Genomic DNA, 23,856 nt, shown 5'->3' with positions numbered 1-23,856 from the left:
TTTTTTTTTTTTACAAAAAATAAATAGGTGAATAACTATTTTCTTATTCCTTTCCTTTGTTTTTTTATATTGCATGCTAGGTAAAATTTTTTGCATATTCTCTTCTTTAAGTTCTTCAAAAATGTATCTTGGAAACCACTCTATACCAGTTACTGCCATTCTTTTCCATTCTATGAAGTTACTCTGTGAGTAAATACTACCATTTTTATATCATTCTACTTTGTTGGGGAATTTTAGTAATTTTCAATCTTTTGCAATTAAATATAATGCTAGATTATATATTCTTGTGCATGTTTATTTCCATTCTGTTGGAGGTGTGTCTATTTCCTTCATTTTTCATATATTTATATATTTATTTATTTTTAAATATAAATTGTAAACATTTTATATTTTAGCAAATTGCCTTCCTATGCTTTTTGAACCTTTTTCTGTAAGATTCCTTCATATCCTGTCCTTACACTCAAGAATTTATATTTTTATATATTATGGGTTTTTTTTTATAGTACATGTTATAAATAATTCCTTCCTATTTGTCATTTTTTATTTGACTTGGTTAAATTTTTCTCATCATGCAAACTTTAAAAATATTTTTGTGGTCAAATTTGTCACTATTTTTTTGCATCTTGATTTGGCTTTAGTTGGAAAACTTTTCCCTACATTTAAGTTATAAAATAATTCACCCATTATTTATTCTGATACCTATAAGCTTGCATTTCTTATGTTTATATCTTTGATCTATTTGGAGTATATGCATGTGCAATGTGTGAGGTATGAATGTAATTTTAATATTTTCCAAATAGCTATCCAGATCTCCCCACACTACTTATTCAAAAGTTCAAGATTGCTCCCACTGATTTAAAATATCACCATTATTATATACTAAATTTCTATGTGTACCTAGATCTGACTTTAAATATTTATTCAATTCCAATGGCTGTTTCACTAATAATGTGCTAATACCACCGTTTTAATTACAGAGACTTTGTACTATGTTTTAACATCTGTTTGGGTTAGCAATAGCTCTTAGTCTTCTTGTACAGTATTTTCATATACTTTTATGTATTTTTCCAAATTAATTTTACTCTCCACTGGGACAGCTGCAGAAAAAAAAAAAAAACTTTCTTCATCTTTACCAGATAAATTAACTTAGGGATAATTGACAACTTTATGATATACTGGGTTGTCCTAGGCAATAATAAGGCATATTCATTCATTCATTCATTCATTCATTTATTTTTAAATTGAATTAAATTAATTAACATACAGTGTATTCTTAGTTTCAGATGCAGATTTTAGTGATTAATCAGTCATATAATACCCAGTGCTTACTACATCATGTGCCCTCCTTAATGTCCATCACCCAGTTACCCTATCCCCCCACACCTTTCACTCCAGCAACGCTATTTGTTTCCTATGATTAAGAGTCTTCTTTGGTCTGTCTCCCTCTCTGATTTCATCTTGTTTTATTTTTCCCTCCATTCCCCTATGATTTTCTGTTTTGTTTCTTAAATTCCACATATAAGTGAGATCATATGATAATTTCCTTTCTCTGATTGACTTATTTTGCTTAACGTAATACCCATGTCATTTCAAATGGCAAGATTTCAGTTTTTGGTGGCTGAGTAGTATTCCATTGTATATATACATATACCACATCTTCTTTATCCATTTGTCTGTCAATGGACATCTGGGTTCTTTCCATAGTTTGACTATTGTTGACATTGCTGCTATAAACACTGCAGTGCTTAGATAACTACATTTGTACCTTTGGGGTAAATCCCTAGTAGTGAAATTGCAAGGTATCTCTATTTTCAACTTTTTGATGAACCTCCATACTGTTTGCCAGAATGGCTGTACCAGGTTGCATTTCCAACAACAGTGTAAGAAGGTTCTCCTTTTTCCACATCCTCTCCAATATCTGTTGTTTCCTGATGTTAATTTTAGCCATTCTGACCAGTGTAAGGTGGTTATCTCTTTGTGGTTTTCATTTTCATTTCCCTGATGCCAAGTGATGTGGAGCATTTCTTTTTTCATTTGTCTGATAGCCATTTGGATGTCTTCTTTGTAGAGATATCAGTTCATATCTTCTGCCCGTTTCTTGAACGGATTATTTGTTCTTTGACAGTTGAGTTTTAGAAGTTCTTTATGCATTTTGGATACTAGCCCATTATCTGATAAGACATTCTTCTCACATTCTGTCAGTGGTATTTGGTTTTGTCAATTGTTTCCTTTGCTATGCAAAGGCTTTTTATCTTAGTGAAGTCCCAATAGTTCATTTTTGCCTGTTTCCCTTGCCTCTGGAGACATATCTAGCAAGAAGTTGTTGTAAGCAAGGTCACAGAGTTTGCTGCTTGTGATCTCCTCCAGGATTTTGATGGCTTCCTGCCTCACATTTAGGTCTTCCATTGATTTTGAGATTATTTCTGTGTATAGTGTAAGAAAATGGTCCAGTTTCATTCTTAAGCATGTGGCGGTCCAATTTTCCCAACACCATTGTTGAAGAAACTATCTTTTTCCATTGGGTATTCTGTCTTACTTTGTCAAAGATTAGTCAACCATAGAGTTGAGGGTCCATTTCTAGGTTCTCTATTCTGTTTCATTGATATATGTGTGCCTGTTTTTGTGTCAGTACCATACTGTGTTGATGATTACCGCGTTGTGATGTAGTTTGTAGTTCAGAATTCTGATTCCACCAGCTTTGGTTTTCTTTTTCAACATTACCTTTGCTATCCAGGGTCTTTCCTGGTTCCATACAATTTTAAGATCATTTGTTCCAGCTCCATGAAAAATGTTGCTGGTATTTTGATAGTGATTGCATTGAATGTATAGATTGCTAGGTAGCATAGGAATTTTAGCAACACTGCTTCTTCCAATCCCTGACCATGAAATGTTTTTCCATTTATTTGTGTCTTCCTCAATTTCTTTCATGAGTGTTTTATAGTTTTCAGAGCACAGATCTTTTGCCCCTTTGGTTAGATTTATTCCTGGGTATCTTATGATTTTTGGTGTATTTGTTAATGGGATTGATTCCTTAATTTCTTTTCCTCCAGTCACATTGTTATTGTATAGAAAGGCAACTTATTTCTGTGCACTGATTTTATAACCTGCCACTTTGCTGAATTCCTGTATGTGTTCTAGTAATTTTGTGGTGGAGTCTTTGGGGTTTTGCACATAGAGTAACATATTAACTGCAAAGAGTGAGAGTTTGTCTTTTTCTTTGGTGATTCGGATGCCTTTTATTTCCTTTTGTTGTCTGATTGTTGGACTTCTAGTACTATGTTGAACAACAGTGGTGATAGCGGACATCCCTGTCCTGTTCTTGACCTCAGGGGAAAAGCTCTGTTTTTCACCACTGAGAATGATATTTGATGTGGACTTTTCCTATATGACTTTTATGATATTGAGGTATGTTTCCTCTATCCTTAAACTATGGAGAGGTTTAATCAAGAAATATATTGTACTTTCCCAAATGCTTTTTCTGCATCTACCAAGAGGATCATGTAGTTCTTGTCCTTTCTTTTATTAATGTAGTGTATCATACTGATTGATTTGTGGATGTTGAATCTCCCTTGAAACTCAGAAATAAATCCCACTTGATCATGGTAAATAATCCTCTTAATATACTATTGGATCTTATTAGTTAGTATCTTGGTGAGAATTCTGGGCATCTGGGTGGTTCATTCATTAAACATCTGCCTTTGGCTGCTCCCCTGCTCCATTCTCTCTCTCTCTGTATCAAATAAATAAAATCTTAAAAAAAAAGAATTTTCACATCTATGTTTATCAGGAACATTGGTCCCTAATTCTTCTTTTTGGTGGGCTCTTTGTCTGGTTTGGGGATCAAGGTTACTCTGGCCTCATAGAAGGAGTTTGGAAGTTTTCCTTCCATTTCTATTTTTTGAAACAGCTTCAGAAGAATAGATATTAATTATGTTTAAGTGTTTGGTAGAAGTCCCCTGGGAAGCCATCTGGCCTTGGCTGTTGTTTTTTGGGAAAGTTTTGATTACTGCTTCAATTTCTTTGTTGGTTACGGGTCTGTTCAGGTTTTCCATTTCTTTTTGTTCCAGTTTTGGTAGTTTATATGTTTCTAGGAATGCCTCCATTTCTTCCAGACTGCCTAATTTTTTGGCATGTACTTGTTCATAATATGTTCTTATAATTGTATTTCCTCAGTATTGGTTCTGATCTGTCCTCTTCCATTCATTTTACTTATTTGGGTCCATTCTTTTTTTTTTTTTTTTTAAAGTCTGGGCAGGGGTTATCAATCTTATTAATTCCTTCAAAGAACCATCTCCTGGTTCATTTATCTCTTCTACTATTCTTTTGGTTTCACTTTCATTGTTTTCTCCTCTAATTTTTTTATTATTTCTCTTCTCCTGCTGGGTTTAGACTTTATTTACTATTCTTTCTCCAGCTCCTTTAGGTATAAGGTTAGGTTTTGTATTTGAGACCTTTCTTGTTTTTTGAGAAAGGCTTATGTCGGTATATACTACCCTCTTACTACTGCTTTTGCTGCAACCCAAAGGTTCAGAACAGTTGTTTTTTCATTTTCTCTTGTTTCCATTAACTTTTAAATTCTTCTTAAATTCTTTTTACCTGGTTGATCCATTCATTCTTAAGTAGGATGTTGTTTAAACTGCATGTGTTTGAGTTCCTTCCAGTTTTCCTCTCGTGATTGAGTTCCAGTTTCAAAGCATTGTGGTCTGAAAATATGCAGGAAATAATCCTAATCTTTTGGTACCAGTTGAGACCTGATTTGTGACCCAATATGTGATTTATTCTGGAGAATGTTCCACATGCATTTGAGAAGAATGTGTATTCTGTTGATTTAGTATAGAATGCTCTTAATATTTCTGTGAAGTCCATCTGGTCCAGTGTGTCATTCAAAGTCATTGTTTCCTTGCTGATATTCTGCTTAAATGATCTGTCCCTTGCTGTGAGCAGGGTGTTATGGTCCCCTACTATTATTATATTATTGTCAGTGTGTTTCTTTAATTTTGTTATTAATTGGTTTAAATAATTGGCTACTGCCATATTAGGGGGCATAAATATTTAAAATTGTTAGATCTTTTTCTTGGATAGACCCTTTAATTATGATATAGTATCCTTCCTCATCTCTTACTACAATCTTTGGTTTACAGTTTAATTTGTCTTATATAAGGATTACTATCCCAGCTTTGTTTTGATGTTAATTAACGTGATAAATTGTTTTCCACCCCCCACTTTCAGTTTGGAGTTTTGTAGTTCTTTGTAATTGGTAAACTTGGTATTAACTGAATGTTCTTGCTGATCTTCTGGGGGAAGGACCTGTTGTGCTCATTCTCTGGTGCCCTTGCCCAGGTGGAATTGCATCACCCTTGCCAGAGGAACAGGCTTAGTGTCAGGCCTCTGGATTGCTCTATGTGGCTTTTGTTTCTTGATGGCTTTCCATACCACTTTAGAGGATGAAAATGAAAATGGTGGCCTCCTGATCTCTAGCTCCAGAGTTGAAAGATCACACACCCTCCTCTTCAGTGGACCCTCAAGGAAAAGCAATGAATCACTCTGTCCAAACTCTGTGCCTACTCAACCTGTGACCAAGCATTTCTATCTTAGGCGTGCAACCTTAGTTCGGGTCCCCAAACCTTCTGGACTATTGTGGTGTGCACCTGCGCCACTCCTCCCAGGGGAAGGGGAGGCATCACCCTGGTTCTGCTGCTTGCTAGGCCCCTATTCAGAGAGTAGTTGCCTGACAATGCCAGGGTTTGCAGTTTATGGCAACATCTAGCTGAGAAGTCACTCTGGAGCTTGCTGATTGCAGTTCGCTTTCCCATGCCAGTGCCTGGGAACTCTGCCACACTCAGACACACTTGTTCTTTCTGTGGCCCCAGGGATCTGTAGACCACACTGTCTCACCTAGGATTATCCCCCATTTTGCCATCTGAATGCCTTTTGAGCAGGGATGGCCCTCACTGGAGCAGACTTCTAAAAGTTCTGATTTTGCACTCTGAGGCTATATCAGTTTCTGGTAGCAGGCTTATGGAGGCACCCTCCTCATGTACTTAATCTTCTGGTATATTGCCTCAGATTTAGTTCTCCGCACCTCCTACCTTGCAAAAAGTGGTCTTTTTTCTATTTGTAGAATTGCAGCATTCATTTTCTTAGATCTCCAGGTACTCCCAGTATTTCTGGTGAGTCACAGGTGTTTAGAATGATTTGATAGCTCTCTAGCTGAATTCCACTGACCAGATGAAACTAGGGAGTCCAACTCCTTTGCCATTTTCCTCCCTCCCCTGTGTAGACATTTCTTGATAAAGTTATTTTCTTTTCTTCTATGGAAAATGGTTTCCTCAAGCTAAATCTGTCTATTTTTGAGAAGGTTAATTTCAGTAAACTGTATTTCATCTAAGAAATCATCCATAACATCCATTTTCCATGTTTTTGAATAAAGGTTTGCTAAGTACTCTTTCTGTTTTGACTTCTTTTTGTTTTTCTCTGTATATGTGGTATCATTTCTTATTTTGTGTGTGATTCCCTTTTATCCCTAAATTGATTGCGCATTTCATTTTATCACCAGAGTTTTTGTTCATTAGTTAGGTCTACTGCTTTTATATGCTCTACATCATTAATTTTTGCTTTTATCTTTATTATACTTACCTTGTGCTTTCTTTTGGCCTATTTCATTGTTTTACTTCTAGCTTCTTGAGTGAGAATTTAATTCCTTTTTTATGCATTTTTTCATTTTATTGATATAAGTGTTTAAGAATGTGAATTTTCTTTTGGCATGCCTTAAATGTATCTCATAGACTTTTTTTTTTTAAGATTTTATTTATTCATTTTACAGAAGGAGATCACAAGTAGGCAGAGAAGTAGGCAGAGAGAGAGAGAAGGAAGCAGGCTCCTCACTGAGCAGAGAGCCCAATGCGGGGCTTGATTCCAGGACCCTGAGATCATGACCTGAGCCGAAGGCAGAGGCTTTACCCCATTGAGCCACCCAGGTGCCCCTATCTCACAGACTGTTATGAGCAGTTTAAAATTACTTTTCTTTTTTTTTGTAATTTTGGTAATTTTTATGTCTCCTTTTTATTCTTATACTATTTAATGGAAGAATTTTTAACTTTCTAGTTGGAAAAGATTTTTTTTAAATTTTGTCCTTAATTTTTAGCTTTATTACTTATGATCAAAGTATGTTCATGAAATTTCTACTTTAAAGTGTACGGTGTTTTTTAATATTAGTGAATATCCTAATAAGTGATTAATTTTGCCACTGTTCCATGTCTATTTGAGAAGTATATTCTTAATTATGAGTGTGCAATACTCAATATATATCCATAAGTCCCACTTCATTCTACTGTTTTTTTTTTATCTTTACTTACTTTTTGTTCTCTTGTTTTATCTTGTCTTAATATTGGTGTGTTACAGTTTCTAATATTTATGTGTTTATATCCTTGTCTTCTTTCATCTCGCATAGTTTCTGCCTTGTATGGGTGATCATTATATAATTTAGTGTATTTCTAGATATTCTGTTATATCTTTGTTTGTAGTTGTGGCTTGTCACGTTCAATTACTTTATTCCTGAATGCTACCTTACCTGATGCCAAGATTTCAAACCTGCTTCCTTCTAATTTTCATTTATCTTGTATATCTTTGCTGTGATCTTTGTATTTGGACTTTTTGGATCACTGGGTTTTTTGGGTATTTCTTATATAGAACATAAAGTTGGGTTCTACACTATGAACTTGCTTAAAAATATTTTACTTTTGACAAAAGAGATAAGATCTTCACCTTTATAATAAGACTCACTTTGGTATCAGGTCTAAACTATCTCTATGTGGTATGTCTTCTTTGTTCTTTTTGGATTTCATTTTGGAATACAATTTACTCTCCACTTTGGCTATTTTGAATGTCCTTCTCTTTTGCCTCTTCCCTCTACAACAGTTAGAAAGTAGTTCTATCCTCCTGTTTCTCTGTTCTTCCTGCTCTCGTTTTTCAGTTTTATTCTTTTGCTTTGTCACAGTATTTAACATTTGTATACTATTCTCCTACCCTCATTCCCTTCCTTTGCATTTTAGATTCAAAATTAAACACATGAAGTACTTACTATCAGTTATTTTTAACAAAGTTTCCTTAGTTTTACCAGGATTGAAAGTAATAAATTTTTTACTTCATCAAAAATAATATGAGTACATTGAATATCCTAACTCCAATCAGACGTCCTCTTCCTGCTACATCACATGCTATAATTGTCCAGGACTTTATTTTCCTCTTTTATTTTCTTCCCACACATTAGGCAATGTTTAAATTGATTTGTGTCTTTAGTGCAAGTTTAGATTTATCGACACATTCACAACAATTTTGCTCACATTTCTTTCTTCCTATCAGAACTTCCTTCTAGTATCTTTTTTCATCTCCTAGAATTTCCTTCAGTGAGGATCATTTGGCATTAAATCTCTGATTTTATTAACCTAAATATGTCTCCACTGTATTTTCTTTTTAAAAATATATTTGTCTTGGGTATAGAATTTAATTTGAAGTTATTTTCCCTTAACTCTCATTATCTTCTGGTTTCTCATATGCAGTGGAGAAAAGAGGTATCAATTTAACATTCATTTTGTCTTTTTTTTTCTCTGCATTTTTATTAATTTGGAAAAGGATGGAAATTTTAACTAATTAAACATTTTTTATCTATGTAATTGCAGATTCATATGAACTTGTAAAAAAACAATACAAAGAAACCTCAGGTATCCTTTAATAAATTTCTTCCACAGGTAACAATTATGGCATGATGACACAATATTATAGCCAAAGTATTGGCATTAATACAATCAAAATATAGAATACTTCCCTTATCACTGGGATCTCTCATGTTGTCTTTTTATTACAATACCCACTTATTCTCATTTCCATTGGTATACCAATTCTTTAGCTTTATGCAACATTTATTCCACAGAAATCTTGATCACATTTCCCATTCAAAAAAGGGAAGACACTCAAATACCCATGGCCATTTTACCTGGAAGGAAAGATGTTCAGGCATTTGAATCTGTTCTATTTCATGGACTGTGGCAGTAGTGTGTCTGGACAACCAGAGACTTGGAGGAAATACAGTTAGAATACTGGCGAAAAGGTCATCTGGGGAAGATGCATAGGGAAAGAACTTTTCATATGTGCACAGAAGAAAGACAGATATGTCCCATGAGAGTGCTCACCAAGAGATGACCTCAGCAGTGATGATTTTTAATAATTAAGGAATCAGTATGACCCATGCTTGGGATACCAGATAACCTCTTTTTTCAGCCACTTATGTCATTGACCAATAGGCTAATGAACAGAGGCCATGGTGACAAGGATGGAGGTTTTGCCTAGACTTAGCAACATGGACTTTCACTCAAATAGGCCAACATGGCTGCAGCCACTGCTGAGAGCCCAGTTTTCCAGCATCAGAGTGCTACACTGTGTCTTCAGTGTGGCACCAGTTCTCAGGGTGATCAGTGCCCATGGTGTTACCTGGTGGTAGAGGCTGATTACTTTGGACTGCTTCCACTGTAAAAAGGGAGTGTTTTGCTGTTTTTGGAAAAGGTACTTACTCTGGATATAAAGTTGCCCTCCCTGCCCATAACACCTCTGCCAAAAGCACTTTCCATGGACTTAACAGAATTCCTTATCCACCACCATGGTATTCCAGACAGCATTGCTTCTGATAAGAAATTCATTCACAACAAATAAAGTATGACAATGGGCCCACATTCGTGGAATTCATTGGTCTTACTATGTTCCTCATTATCCTACAGCAACTTTCTTAATAGAATGGTGAAATAGTAGTATAAACTAAATGTTTGTATTCACCTAAAATTCACATGTTGAAATATTAACCCCACTGTGATGATATTAGGAGGGCCTTTGGGAAGTTATTAGGTCATGAGAGTGGAGACTTCATGATGGAATTAGTATCCTAATTAGAATTAGAATTCTTTCTCTCTGCTCTCCTCTATAAAGAAGAAACAAAGAGAAGACAACCTTTTGAAAACCAGTGAAGTGGGCTCTCAGCAGACACTGCTGGCACCTTGATCTTGAATTTCTCATCATCTGAACTATGGGAAAGAAGTGTTTGTTGTTTCAGCTACCCAGTCTCTGGTAATTTGTTATAGCAGCCAGAACCAACTAAGACAAATACCCGTTGAAGACTCAGCTATGACACTGGTTAATTGGCGATACCTAGCAAAATTTTGGTTCCCATTCCCTTGATCTTGGACTCTACTGGTCTAGAGAGCTCAGATCCAAAGGCAGGAATGCTTCCACCTAGGGACATAACATTGATTCCACTGAAAACTAAAAGATGAGTCTGGCAACCAGCCATTTTGGGGTCCTCATGCTTCTGAATCAAAAGGCCAAAATAGAGTCACCACTAGGTGGATTGACTGACCCTGATTACCAAGGAGAAACTCGACTACTGTCACTTAATAGAGGTAGGAAAGAGTGTGTCTGGAATACAGGAGACCTCTTGGGGAATCATTTAGTACTCTCATGTCCTGTGATTAAAGCCAATGGAAGACTTCAACAACCCAGAAGAAGCAGGACTGTTAATAACAGACACCTTTCAGGAATGGACCTGGTTCACCCCTTCAGGTGAAATGCTTGCTGAGAGTAAAGCAAACATGAAATGATTTGTGGAAGGAGGTATTTGTAAATGCCAGCTCTAACCACGAGGGCGATTTCAGAAATTAGTACTAATAATTACAAATATTTCTTTATTTTGGTGTGAATACTTTTGTATGGATATACAAATTTTTTTTGTTTTTTTTTCCTCTTTATTATGCCTTCATCTAATAGAAAATGTGTTGATAGTAATTTTCTATCTCATTATTTAAGATATGAAATATCAGGATGAATGAATAGCACCCAAAGACTTTGTGTACTCATCTTGGGAAAATGTTGGTGTGTTTTTGGTTGTGGATAGGTTAGTTGTATCATGTTATGCAGAGATAGAACTTTGTTATTATCTTTATCAGGAGACTGAATGAATACAGTTTAAGGAGACATTAGATACAGTTTGAGGGTACTAATCTGACAAGGGATAGACTGTGGTGGCATTTTGATATGTGAATCTGGTTAGGCTACTATTACCAATTATTCAATCAAGCATTAACCTAGGTGCTGTTATGAAGGGAATTTGCTGATGTAATTAAAGTCTCCAGTCACCCATCCTGGTGGTCTGCCCTATAGACTTTAAATTTGCTTAGTCACCCCCTACATTGTGTAAGCAATTATATATCTATATTATTTATATCTATATATATCCAGCTGATTTGCTTCTCTGGGTTACCGTTGACAAATACAAAATCATAAAAATCATTTGGAGGTATACTGTTAGTTCTAGTAGCAAATTAAAAGGACTACAAAAGGAACCCCTGGGTGGCTCAGTCCATTAAGCGGCTGCCTTTGGCTCGGATCATGATCCCAGGTCCTGGAACTGAGTCCCACATCAGGCTCCTTACTTGGCAGGGAGCCTGCTTCTCTCTCCCTCTGCCTGCCATTCTGCCTGCTTGTGTGTTCTCTCTCTCTCTTTCTGTCAAATAAATAAATAAAATCTTTAAAAAAATAAAAATCGTGAGACCTGGTGGCTCAGTGGGTTAAGCTTTTGTCTTTGGCTTAGGTCATGATCTCAGGGTCCTGGAATTGAGCCCCGCATCAGCCTCTCTGCTCTGCAGGGGGCCTGCTTCCCCCTCCTCCGGCCGGCCTACTTGTGATCTCTTTCTCTCTTTGTCAAATGAATAAATAAAATCTTAAAAAAAATAAAAATAAAAGGATCACAAAAATATTCAAACTGCTTTCTGTCACATACAATGGTCAGGAATTGAGAAGAATAGTGGTTTTGACCAAACATTTACACTTTGTCTGCCCCTTTTATGCGCAGACATGTAGGTCAGAATATGACTACTAACAAAATCTCCTCCATATAATCAGACTCCGTTAGCTCACCCCTGTAAGTGAAATAATAGGTGAAAGAAGTGAAAAATATCCCTTTTCCCATCTCTTATTTACCATTTCAAGGTTTTAGGATGTTTGAGGTTAAGAATAGCATACATTTCTAGTAAAGCATGGAATTTCCAGGTAGATACAATAAGTAGAAATTAACCATTCCAAAATGCTAAACAGGGGTGCCTGGGTGGCTCAGTGGGTTAAAGCCTCTGCCTTCAGCTCAGGTCATGATCTTAGGGTCCTCGGATAGAGCCCTGAATCCAGCTCTCTGCTCAGTGGGAAGCCTGCTTCCTCCTCTCTCTCTGCCTACTAGTGATCTCTGTCTGTCAAATAAGTAAATAAAATCTTTAAAATAAATAAATAAATAAATAAAATGCTAAACATGCCAAAGGCCAAGACTGAGTCTGAAGCCAAATGCAACAAATGGACAAAGCCAAACGGGTTTTTTTTAGAATTTCCCATAGCCCCCCTTTGTCATGTGGATTTAATTTAAAACTAAAAAAATCAAACTAAACTTGTCTTTAAAAATTGTTTTAAATAGGCATGCTGAACTTAAGATTAATTCATTTAAAAATAAAGTGCATGAACCCTGAAATACCCCAACTCAAACTGGTCTAGAAGATGTGTTACAAACTCAAAAGTTTACAGTGAGATAAGTTTCAAATTGGAGATGACTGAAGGAGAGAGAGAGAGAACTATGGCAGACAGTATAGTTGATTCCCAGCTAAAGGAAGAATGAGAACATGCCTTGATTTGCTCGTTAGTTTTCATTTATGTCAATTATGGTGTAATTATCAGTATTGAGCCCCTCTTAAAAGTATCTTGCTTTGAACAATAAATATTTAATTTAATTTCACTGTGTTTTGAAAACAAACTTTTATGATTTTATGTTTTGTGGCATGGAAAATGTGCTATCGCAGAGAATGGTGCACTTGAAAAGAATATGTGTATCTTCTGATGTTGTTGGGTGAAGCGTTCTGTAGACATCATTCAAGTCAAATTGGTTGATAGTGCTGGGTTTTTTATTACAATTTTTAATTTTTTATTAACATATCATGTATTATTAGCCCCAGGGGTACAGGTCTGTGAATCGCCAGGTTTACATACTTCACAGCACTCCCATAGCACATACCTTCCCCAATGTCATTAACCCCACCACCCTCTCCCTACCTGCCTCACCCCACCCCCCTGCAACCCTCAGTGTGTTTAGTGAGATTAAGGATAGTGCTGTTTTTGTCTGCTGCATCCTTGCTGATGTTCTGGCTAGTTGTTCTAGCAACTGTTGATAGTGGAGTATTGACATTTCCAACTATTATTGTTGAGCTATTTCTCCTTTCAATTCTGTCACTTTTTACTTCATGTATTTTAGGGCTCTGTTGTTAAGTACATGTCTGTTTTCAATTTTTACATATGCCTGACGAATTGACTGTTTCATCATTATAAATGTCTCACCTTGACTGGTAATATATTTTGTATTAAAGTCGCTTTTTCTGATACTGGTATAATCATTCCAGTGTTTTTTTGATTACTGTATGTATGCATGCTATACATTTTCATCCTTTGCTTTCAACCTGTTTGTGCTTTTGAATCTAAAACCTATTTCTTGTTGACAGCATATAGTTGGGTCTTTAAAAAAAATCCAATTGATGATCTCTGACTTTTGATTAGAGTACTAAATACATTTCTTTTAATGTAATTATTGATATGATTAGATTTGCATCTTCTGTTTTGCTATTTGTTTTCTTACATCCTTTGTCCCGGTGTTTCTTGTTTTTCCCTTCCTTTGTATTAGATATTTTCTAGTGCATATCTAAGTGCATATCTAAATATCTAAGAAAGATATTTTCTTAGCCCTCTTAACCCTGCCTTATGGCCTCCATGGTTTCTGAGGAGTTAGCTGTTAAGCTTATGGAGGATAATTTGTACATGAGAAGTCTCTTCTCTTGTTGCTTTTGAGATTCTTCCTATGTTTTTGGCCTTCAACAGCTTGATTAGAATGTGTTCAGGTATAGATCTCTTTATGTTTACTATACTTAGAGTTGCTTGTACCTCTTTGATGTGTAGATTAATGTTTTTTAATCAATTTTAGAAAATTTTGATCATTATTTCTTCAAATATCTTTATCATTTTCCCTCTTCTGGAATTTCCATTATGCACATGTTGGTCCATTTGATGGTGTCCCATAGGTACTTTAAGCTCTGTTCATTTTCTTCATTCTTTTTCTTTCTGTTCCTCAGACATTAATATCTATTAAACTGTCTTCAAGTTTGCTAATTCTTTCTTCTGCCTGTTAGAATCTGATACTGAGACCCTCTAGTGAATTTTTCATTTCAGTTAATTATTTTTTGAACTACAGAATCTATTTGATTCTTTATAAAAACGATTTCTCCCTGTATTGCTATTACCTATTTGGCGAAATATTGTTGTTCCACTTTTCTTTATAATTTCCTTTTCTTTGAACATATTTATAAAAGCTCATTTAAAGCCCACCTATTATGTCGGACATCCAGGCACCCTCAGGGTCAATTTCTTTGGATCGCTTTGTTTCCTGTATACAGGCTGTACATCCCTGTCTCCTTGCACACCTCCTAATAGTTGTTGAAAACTAAATATACTAGATGTATATTTTAGTCCATTTGGAATCTGATCATCCCTCCCATCTCACCACTGTTTGTTGTTATTGTACTTTTTGTTGCTGTTTTTGTTATTGGGAATTTGATTTCTCTTTTGTTTAGTGACTTCCTAGGACCAAGTCAGTAGTGTTTGTATCCCATGTAGTGTGAAATCTCCATTTGTTTGTTTTAATTCTTGGTTTTTAGTCATAGCTTCTTAGGTGTCATTGATGCATCAGCATAGATCTCTCAGCAATTCCTTTACTGTTCAAAAAACCCTGAACATGCAAACAACATTCCAGATCTCCCAGGAATATGTCAGAGGTGTTCCTAGCACACCATGGATGTGTAATTATGTAGATAGATCTTCCTTTTAAATTTTTTTCTGGGCTCCTTCTTGCCCAGCTAGTATCACAGCTTTATGAAGCCATGATAAAGACCTTCCCTGACTACTACTGGTTTCTACTGTTATCAGCTACACCCTGGGAATAAAGTTTTATCATGAAGCTCCAAGTCAGGTCAAATAGTGACAAAGCCCTAGGGACAGGGGTTTTTTTTTTGGTGATGTTCCAAATCACATTAGCTCCCCCTGGTGGCAGCAAGGCTCTGGTCTTCACATTATCATTCTAAAGAGTTGATAGAAAGATGGGAATTAACCCTAACTTAAAATCCATAGACTTCTCTGTTTCAAATTAGGTTCAGTAATTTTTCTTCGATAAGTACTTTTAATTTGTTGTATGCCTTTGGTTAAATTTCCAGAGTTCTGGAATGATTGTTTTTGATAATCTTGCCAGTGTTGTCATTTTTTGACAGGAGATAATTTACTGAGGTGCTCACTCTACCACCTGCTCACCCCTAGATAATACATTTTATAGGCACTCTACCTAAAGGGTTAGCCAGACCAAGCCAGTGGTTGCTATGTGAGGTTGTGCTCCCAGTAGTGTTGTTATGTGAAAATATGGATAAGTTCATAAAAACCCTGAAAATTTTATTTTATACATTCTTAAGAAAATATTTTCCTTGATTGGGATACAACCACCGTTACCCAAAGAAGTTTCATGACATCCAGTCCATCCACTTTCCAGTATTCATTCCCTCTAGCAGTTCACATTCACTGAGCATCTGCCAGTGCTCTGGAAGAGTGTTGGCTGCTAGAGAGGCAGCGGTAGCAACATGAAGGATGTAGAGTAAACTGGACTTGAATTAGTATTGTGTCAATTACAGCTCATTTCAAAATTTGCTAAGATTATACATTATAAAATAGAGTATCTCATCTTTGGTTTTGTTTGTCTTTCAATTCGAACTCAGAAAAGCTAAGAAATTCATTTCTTCAGACTTTTGTATTAGGGAAATTCTAAGCAGTAAATATTTTTGAATCACAGGTTTCCATACAGAACCCATTATCATTTCAAGAGAAGATACAGGGCATCTGAGTTTGGGGTTGAGAAATTCTATTGAAAACAATAGGGACAAACATAATCACGTGAACCTTTGATGAAATGAGCCTTTTGCACACTTCAAAAGCATTACCTTATATCACTGCAAACCTGGCAAGTGATTGCAATGATCAGAGTTATTCATATTCAAATTCTCAACATGTTTGTTCATTGATTATCCCAGATGGACTAGTATTGTAAAAAAGACATTAAGACTATTTTTTTAAAATATTTTATTTATTTTTTTCGACAGAGAGAGATCACAAGTAGGCAGAGAGGCAGGCAGAGAGAGAGGAGGAAGCAGGCTCCCCGCCAAAAAGAGAGCCCGATGTGGGGCTTGATCCCAGAACCCTGAGATCATGACCTGAGCCGAAGGCAGAGGCTTTAACTTTCTGAGCCACCCAGGGGCCCCCAAGACTAATTTTTAAGTATTTAAAACACTGTTTTCACTCAGAGAACTAAGGCATTTCCAATTTTCTAAAAATGGTTCTTTTTGATTTGAAGCCAGTTCTTACAATGGAAACTAATGTTGATTGAAGACTTGATGTCATCGTAGTTATGCTTTCTCCTTGAGGTAGACCCTGCCCAATGCAGTAACCGTAATCATTTGGATCAGTACTCTGGAAGGAGCAATCACATCAAGATACTTTGCTCCAGTCAATCAGGGCTTCTCCTTCCCCTCCCTTCTTCCCTCCACCCATTTGCTCCTTGCTTCCTCCTTCCTTATCACTTCTCTCTACCAATTCCCTCACTTGCTGTTTCTTTGTCTTTTAGATGGGGGGAGGTGAGATAGAGAGTGCTGCACTGACAGGTCCATTCCATCAAAAGGAGTTTCTAAGATCGCGCAGAAGCACAGAATTTTTACATAAAAAAGGTACAGACTTAAAGGTCATGCTCTCAGCTACTTGGTATTTACTTCAAAGATACAATTCTAGTGATCCAAAGGGGCACCTGCACCCCCAATGTTCATGGTAGCAATGTCCATAATAATCAAACTGTAGAAAGAGCCCAGATGTCCATCGAAAGATGAATGGATAAGGATGTGGTATATATATACAATGGAATACCATCAAAGTGAAATCTTGCCATTTGCAATGAAGTGGATGGAACTAGAGGGTATTATGCTAAGTGAAATAAGTCAATCAGAGAAAGACAAAGTAGAGAATCATAGGGGAAGAGAGGAAAAAATAAGATGAAATCAGAGGGGGAGACAAACAATAAGAGACTCTTAATCATGCGAAGTACAATGAGGATTGCTAGCGGGGGTAGAGTAGAGGAATGGGGTAACTGAGTGATGGACATTGGGGAGAGTGTTGTAATGAACACTAGATGTTATAGAAGACTGATGAATCACAGACCTGTACCTCTGAAACCAATAATACATTAGATGTTAATTAATGAATTTAAATTTAAAAGAGAGAGAGAGAGAGAGCATGAGCAGGGGGGAGGGCAGAGGGAGAGAGAAAGAGAGACAGAATCCTGAGAAGACTCCCTGCTAAGCATAGAGCCTGAGGGCTCAATCCCATGACCCTGAGATCAGACCCTAGCTGAAATCAAGAGTCTGACACTTAACCAACTAAGCCAACCAGGTACCCCTCAACTTTTAAAAAACTAATGTTACAGATGCAGGTAAAACCTGTAAATTCTATCCCATTCCATTCCTCACTTTCTACTTCCCATGTATGCACTATTACACATCAATTATTTTTCCTCCTGTATCTTTTTATAATTTTATTACATATGAATGTGTAACAGTACTGACATGCAAAAAAAAAAAAAAAAAGGTCACTCTTTCAGTGACAAAAACAAAAACAAAACAAAAATAAATATAAACCAAAAATATCCTCTAAGGTGTTTGTTTATTTTTTTTAAAGATTTTATTTATTCATTTGACAGAGATCACAAGTAGGCAGAGAGGCAGGCAGAGAGAAGGGAAGCAGGCTCCCTTGCTGAGCAGAGAGCCCGATGCGGGGCCTGATGCGGGACCTGATCCCAGAACCCTGGGATCATGACCTGAGCTGAAGGCAGAGGCTTTAACCCTTTGAGTCACCCATGCGCCCCTCCTCTAAGGTGTTCTTAATATATAATCATTCAACCAGATCGCAAAGCAAGATTTTTCATTTTAGGTTACATTTTTTATCTAAATCAACTTCCCCCTGGAAGCAATCACATGGTTTTGTGAACTCGGAGTTAGGAACTAGGAGAACTAAAATCTAGGCCTGCATTTTCTTCAAACATAAGACATGATTTGAATTAGTTGATTAACCTCTTTGGGTTTCAATGTTTATTTGTAAAACAGATTTCTCATTTACTATGCCTACTTCCAATAGCTTGTTCCATAGGAGACATTAAACACTATTTCTAAGGCATTCACATACAAATAGAATAAACATGTGTTGGAGAGGATGTGGAGAAAGGGGAACCCTCTTACACTGTTGGTGGGAATGTAAGTTTGGTGCAGCCACTTTGGAAAACAGTTTGGAGACTCCTTAAGAAATTGAAAATAGAGCTTCCCTATGACCCTGCAATTGCACTCCTGGGTATTTATCCCAAAGATACTGATGTAGTGAAAAGAAGGGCCACCTGTACCCCAATGTTCATAGCAGCAATGGCCACAGTTGCCAAACTGTGGAAAGAGCCAAGATGTCCTTCAACAGACAAATGAATAAGGAAGATATGGTCCATATATACAATAGAGAATTATGCCTCCATCGGAAAGGATGAATACCCAACTTTTATATCAAATGGATGGGACTGGAGGAGATTATGCTGAGTGAAATAAGCAGAGAGAGTCAATTGCCATAAGCTTTTTCTTATTTGTGGAGCATAAGGAATAACACGGAGGACATGGGGAGATGGAGAGAAGTGAGTTGGGGGAAATTGGAGGGGGAGAAAAACCATGAGAGACTGAACACTGAGAAACAAACTGAGGGTTTTGGAGGGGAGTGGGTCGGGGGTTGGGTAAGCCTGGCGGTGGGTATCATGGAGGGCATGTATTGCATGGAGCACTGGGTGTGGTGCATAAACAATGAATGCTGGAACACTGAAAAGAAATAAAAGAAAATGAAAAAAAAAAAAAGATTTACAACCTCTTTGTTAACCTTCAGTGAGGTAGGATAGTGTTTGCTATACTACTTAAACTTTGATGGTTAGTCTAGAAGCATTTGAACCCAATTATTTATACAAGAATTTAGGCCATCTTTAGCCAAAGTCTGCCCTAGATAGATCCATAAATTCTTGAGAAATACAAAAGTAATACTGATTTTTCACTTATTAGAATATTCTATTTATGGTAATGTCAAAAAAATACATTGAAATACATACCCTCATTCTAAAAGTAGGACACTGTAATTTATAATTATTTCCAAAAAATTTTTATTTCTTGCCTTGTTATCATTCTTCCCAAGGTGATTCTTTATTATGTCCTCATTAAAAATAACAAACTGAAATATCTACCATACAAAATCAGAGAGCAAAAAACTAATGTGATCTTTTTCACTAAATATTAATCCTTTTTCAGACTGAGCAGCATGTAAATGCAATAGGCATACCTTCAAACTGGAATTCACCCAGCAGAGCTCCTAGGATTCTCTGTAACAGAGGCTAGAACTTGTCAAGAAAATTATTGCAACTTGATGTGGAAGACATAATTTTCCATTAGACCTTTAAGGTGTTTGTATGTATAGCCATCTAGAACTAAATTAGAGTATATTTTTTCTCCAAACTACAGTGCAATGCTAAACTGTGAGAACTGTATAGGCAGACTATAACTAAACAATTGATAAAACAGAAGCTTCATACTGAGCTGGGTTTGCCTTTTGTTATAGCAGATTTTGTGTTGTGACATAGGAAAAACACACATATTAATTCTACAAATATAGTACCATGTATAACCAAGAAATGTTTCTTGCTTGAAGATTTAAGAGCACCTTTTTGTTGACCTTTACCTTTCTCTGTGTGATATCCTGAAACCAGGCAGAGATAGTGAAAAATGGGCATGCTTCTTTTTAAAGAACAAAATGATCTCTCCTACTACTCAAATACAGTAGCTAAATCCCATGAAAAGTCTTTCCAGGATAAATACGTGGAGTCCTCAATGAAAGGATGTTGGGGGCATTTACATGGTTATTCAGGATGAAAGACATTGCTGAATATCTGCCTATGTGTGTGTCCACAGCCATGGCTATGGCTGTGTCTACCAAACACAGTGAAGTAAATTGGTATTAAAGAATTGTGTACCATTATGTAGTCCATTTAGGCAGGCCTAATTTTGATACTGTTTGCTAACCATCATAATTCCCCTTTTATAATTCCAACTGAGTCACAGAGGAGGCAGGAAGTGTTTATTTTATACCTGTCATTCCCAGATACTTCCTTCAACAGAAAATAGATTATCCAAATGCAGTACTTTGCATCACTGTTCATGAAGATCAAATGGTAGGAGCAAGGACTGAGCAGTTACTTTGCCCATGGAAAGAATCCACTGTGCAACACCCACAGGTAGGATGCATGTGACATATGTCGTGGCAATGAACTTCTGGTTTTCTCATTAACCCTTTTTGAAATTGCTTTCTGTTTACTACCCTACTCCAGAGAATTAAATTGAAACAGACATGAACAACCAAGAGGGTTTTTTGTTTTTTTTTTGTTTTGTTTTCAAAGCAGTTTCATGATTGGTTTTCTCTATGGCATCTTTAGGAAACGAGCCCACCAAAATAAGGATTTCTTTTTTCAAAAAATGACATTTATCCACAAGATTGGTTCATTTTTTATTTTTTAATGAACATTTAAGGTTCATATACAAAAGCTACAGAGCAGTAAGTCAATCATGAAATAAGTACAAGGAAATAAAATGGAAAGTAACTCAATTACAATTTCTCACCACTGAAGCACTACACGCTGGCTGCCAAGAGAGGTGGTCAATGTTTCAGCCAGTGAATGCATGGGCCAAATGCCAAGACTGTCATCACATCACTTTTTGTTTTAACACTTCCTTTTCTTTCTCTGATCAGTATTCAGTTGGATAGGGAGGTGGGTGGGGTGAGAGAAATGTTTCTTTTCAAAAAAAAAAAAAAGATTTTTAAAGCAGTTAAATTTTTCCTTGGGGAAATAATTTATCTGTTAGTCTAACATACCATATATTTCTGTTATTAAATTTCTCTGCATAAATATTTGCCTAATCTATTTCTTAATGTAAGATCATGCAATACTTTCTAATTACAGAACAGTAAGAATTATCAAAGGCAATTAGTTTTGTACATAAATGCCCACAGTTTCCTTTTTAATGAAAAATGTGCTCTTTGTGATCTTTGTTTCTTGCAAGAGAGTTGGTCAAGTAATAATCATGGAGCATTTCCTAAAATATTTATTTGCTGGGAAAATTTGTATGAAATGACATTTGAAGTATAAAAAACATTGTTAGGTAACACTTGGAACAGTTAAAAATATACTTATCTTGTTTGTAAACTATCAGTGTAAGATACTGAGTATCTGAGTGTCAGAGCCATTATCTCCTGTTTTCCTAGAAAGTTGTTTGCTTTATTTATCAATGTGACATCTTTGAAACATCTGACGTTATATATAGAAACATCAAGGCAATATTATTTGTACATATTATTAAACATGCAAAAATTTCCTGAAAGATAGTGCCCGAATATTGAAATTCCCTCTGAGCTCAACCTCTCCTTGGTACCATTCTGCTGGAAGTATGGCTCTCTTGGAGTTTGGGAGTGTGGTGGGTTATTTTGGAGAGGCAGCCCCTTTAATCACCGGTTCCCTATTCAAATATGTTGCCCAGTAAACTAAGTTGAAAGTGCCAAACAAAACCGGGAATACAATTCGGGACATTTTGTCAATCTTGCTGATGCTGTTGTAAGTCTTTTTGTTTTCAGAAGTCTTCTCTTCAGAAGGCTTTACTGAGGCTGAAGATGCATTTGAGGTCCCTGCTGGGGTCTGTTCCTTTGGGATGTTGGGGGGGTGGGTCATTTTCCCAGTGGTATAAGCATTTGTTGACTTGTTTAATATGAGTTCCCGCTCCTTTTTCTGGAAAATATAATAAGATTGTAAGGGCATGACATTTGCAGGCAACTGAAGAGTTAATCTCTCAAAAGAGAGAGAGAGAGAGAAATATCAACTTAGCTCTGAGAAAGGCGGTTCTCCACAGACTTCTAAGCCTACAACACCATGTGGCCAGTTTTGACTAAAGAATTCTATAATAGAAATCAGTTGCTTTCTTATACACTATCAATGAAAATATACAAAGAGAAATTAGAGAACTGATTCCATTTACTATAGCACCAACAACCATAAGATACCTGGGAATAAACCTAACCAAAAAGGTAAAGGATCTGTACTCAATTCAAGGAACTACAGAAGACTCATTAAAGATACTGAAGAAGACACAAAAAGATGGAAAACCATTCTATGCTCAAGGATCAGAAGAATAAACATTGTTAAAATGTCTATACTGCCTAGAGCAATCTATACCTTCAATGCCATCCTGATCAAAATTCCACCAGCATTATTCAAAGAGCTGGAACAAACAATCCTAAAGTTTGTATGGAACCAGAAAAGACCCCAAATTGGCAAGGAAATGTTAAAAAAACAAAACTGAGAGCATCACGTTGCTTGATTTCAAGCTTTTCTACAAAGCTGTGATCATCAAGACAGCATGGTACTGGCACAAAAACAGACACATAGACCAGTGGAACAGAGTAGAGAGCCCAGATATGGACCCACAACTCTATGGTCAAATAATCTTCGACAAAGCAGGAAAAAATATACATTGGAATAAAAGACACTCTCTTCAATAAATGGTGCTGGGAAAACTGGTCAGCTATGTGTAGAATGAACCTTGACCATTCTCTTACACCATACACAAAGATAAACTCAAAATGGATAAAAGACCTCAACGTGAGGCAGGAATCTATCAAGATCTAGAGGATAAAATAGGCAGTAGCCTCTTCAACATTGGCCACAGCAACTTCTATTTCTTTCAACATATGTCTCCATATGCAAAGGAAACAAAAGCAAAAATGAACTTTTGGGACTTTATCGAGATCAAAAGCTTCTGCACAGCAAAGGAAACAGTCAAAAAAACAAAGAGGCAACCCACAGAAAGGGAGAAGATATTAGCAAATGACACTACAGACAATGGGCTGATATCCAAGATCTATAAAGAACTCCTGAAACCCAACACCAACAAAACAGATAATCACATCAAAAAATGGACAGAAGACATGAACAGATACTTCTCCAAAGAAGACATACAAATGGCTAACAGACACATGAAAAAATGTTCATCATCATTGGGGATCAGGAAGATTCAAATCAAAACCACATTGAGATAACACCAGTTCGAATGGCCAGTTAGAATGGCCTTACACTAGTTCGAATGGCCAAAATTAACAAGACAGTAAAAAACGTGTGTTGGAGAGGATGTGGAGAAAGAGGAACCCTCTTACGTTGTTGGCAGGAATGCAAGTTGGTGCAGCCACTTTGGAAAAGTGTGGAGATTCCTTAAGAAATTGAAAATAGAGCTACCTTATGACCCTGAAATTGCACTACGGGGTATTTATCCCAAAGATAGTGATGTAGTGAAAAGAAGGGCCACCTGTACCCCAATGTTCATAGCAGCAATGGCCATAGTTGCCAAACTGTGGAAAGAACAAAGATGCCCTTCAATGGACGAATGGATAACGAAGATATGGTCCATATACATATATACAATGGAGTATTATGCCTCCATCAGAAAGGATGAATACCCAACTTTTTTATCAACATGGATGGGACTGGAAGAGATTATGCTGAGTGAAATAATTTAAGCAGAGAGAATCAATTATCATATGGTT

The 23,856-nt window shown here is 36.4% G+C and overlaps 1 protein-coding gene across 3 annotated transcripts in view; it reads right to left on the bottom strand.

The window, feature by feature from the left end:
* Positions 1 to 20,763: 20,763 nt before the first annotated feature.
* The window catches only part of GABRA5 (gamma-aminobutyric acid type A receptor subunit alpha5), an 84,722-nt gene continuing 81,629 nt past the window's right edge, over positions 20,764 to 23,856 (bottom strand). For 2 of the 3 annotated variants that reach the window (XM_044230944.1, XM_044230945.1), the window contains exon 11: positions 20,764 to 22,048. In XM_044230944.1, coding sequence (XP_044086879.1) covers positions 21,746 to 22,048 — 303 coding nt within the window. In that variant the 3' untranslated portion in view covers positions 20,764 to 21,745. The remainder of the gene's footprint in view (positions 22,049 to 23,856) is intronic. The other variant, XM_044230946.1, reaches the window with a different exon arrangement.

This window comes from Neovison vison, chromosome 13 (genome assembly GCF_020171115.1).
Source record: "Neovison vison isolate M4711 chromosome 13, ASM_NN_V1, whole genome shotgun sequence".
Taxonomy (NCBI): Eukaryota; Metazoa; Chordata; class Mammalia; order Carnivora; family Mustelidae; genus Neogale; species Neogale vison.
This window is presented reverse-complemented; position numbering and strand designations above follow the sequence as displayed.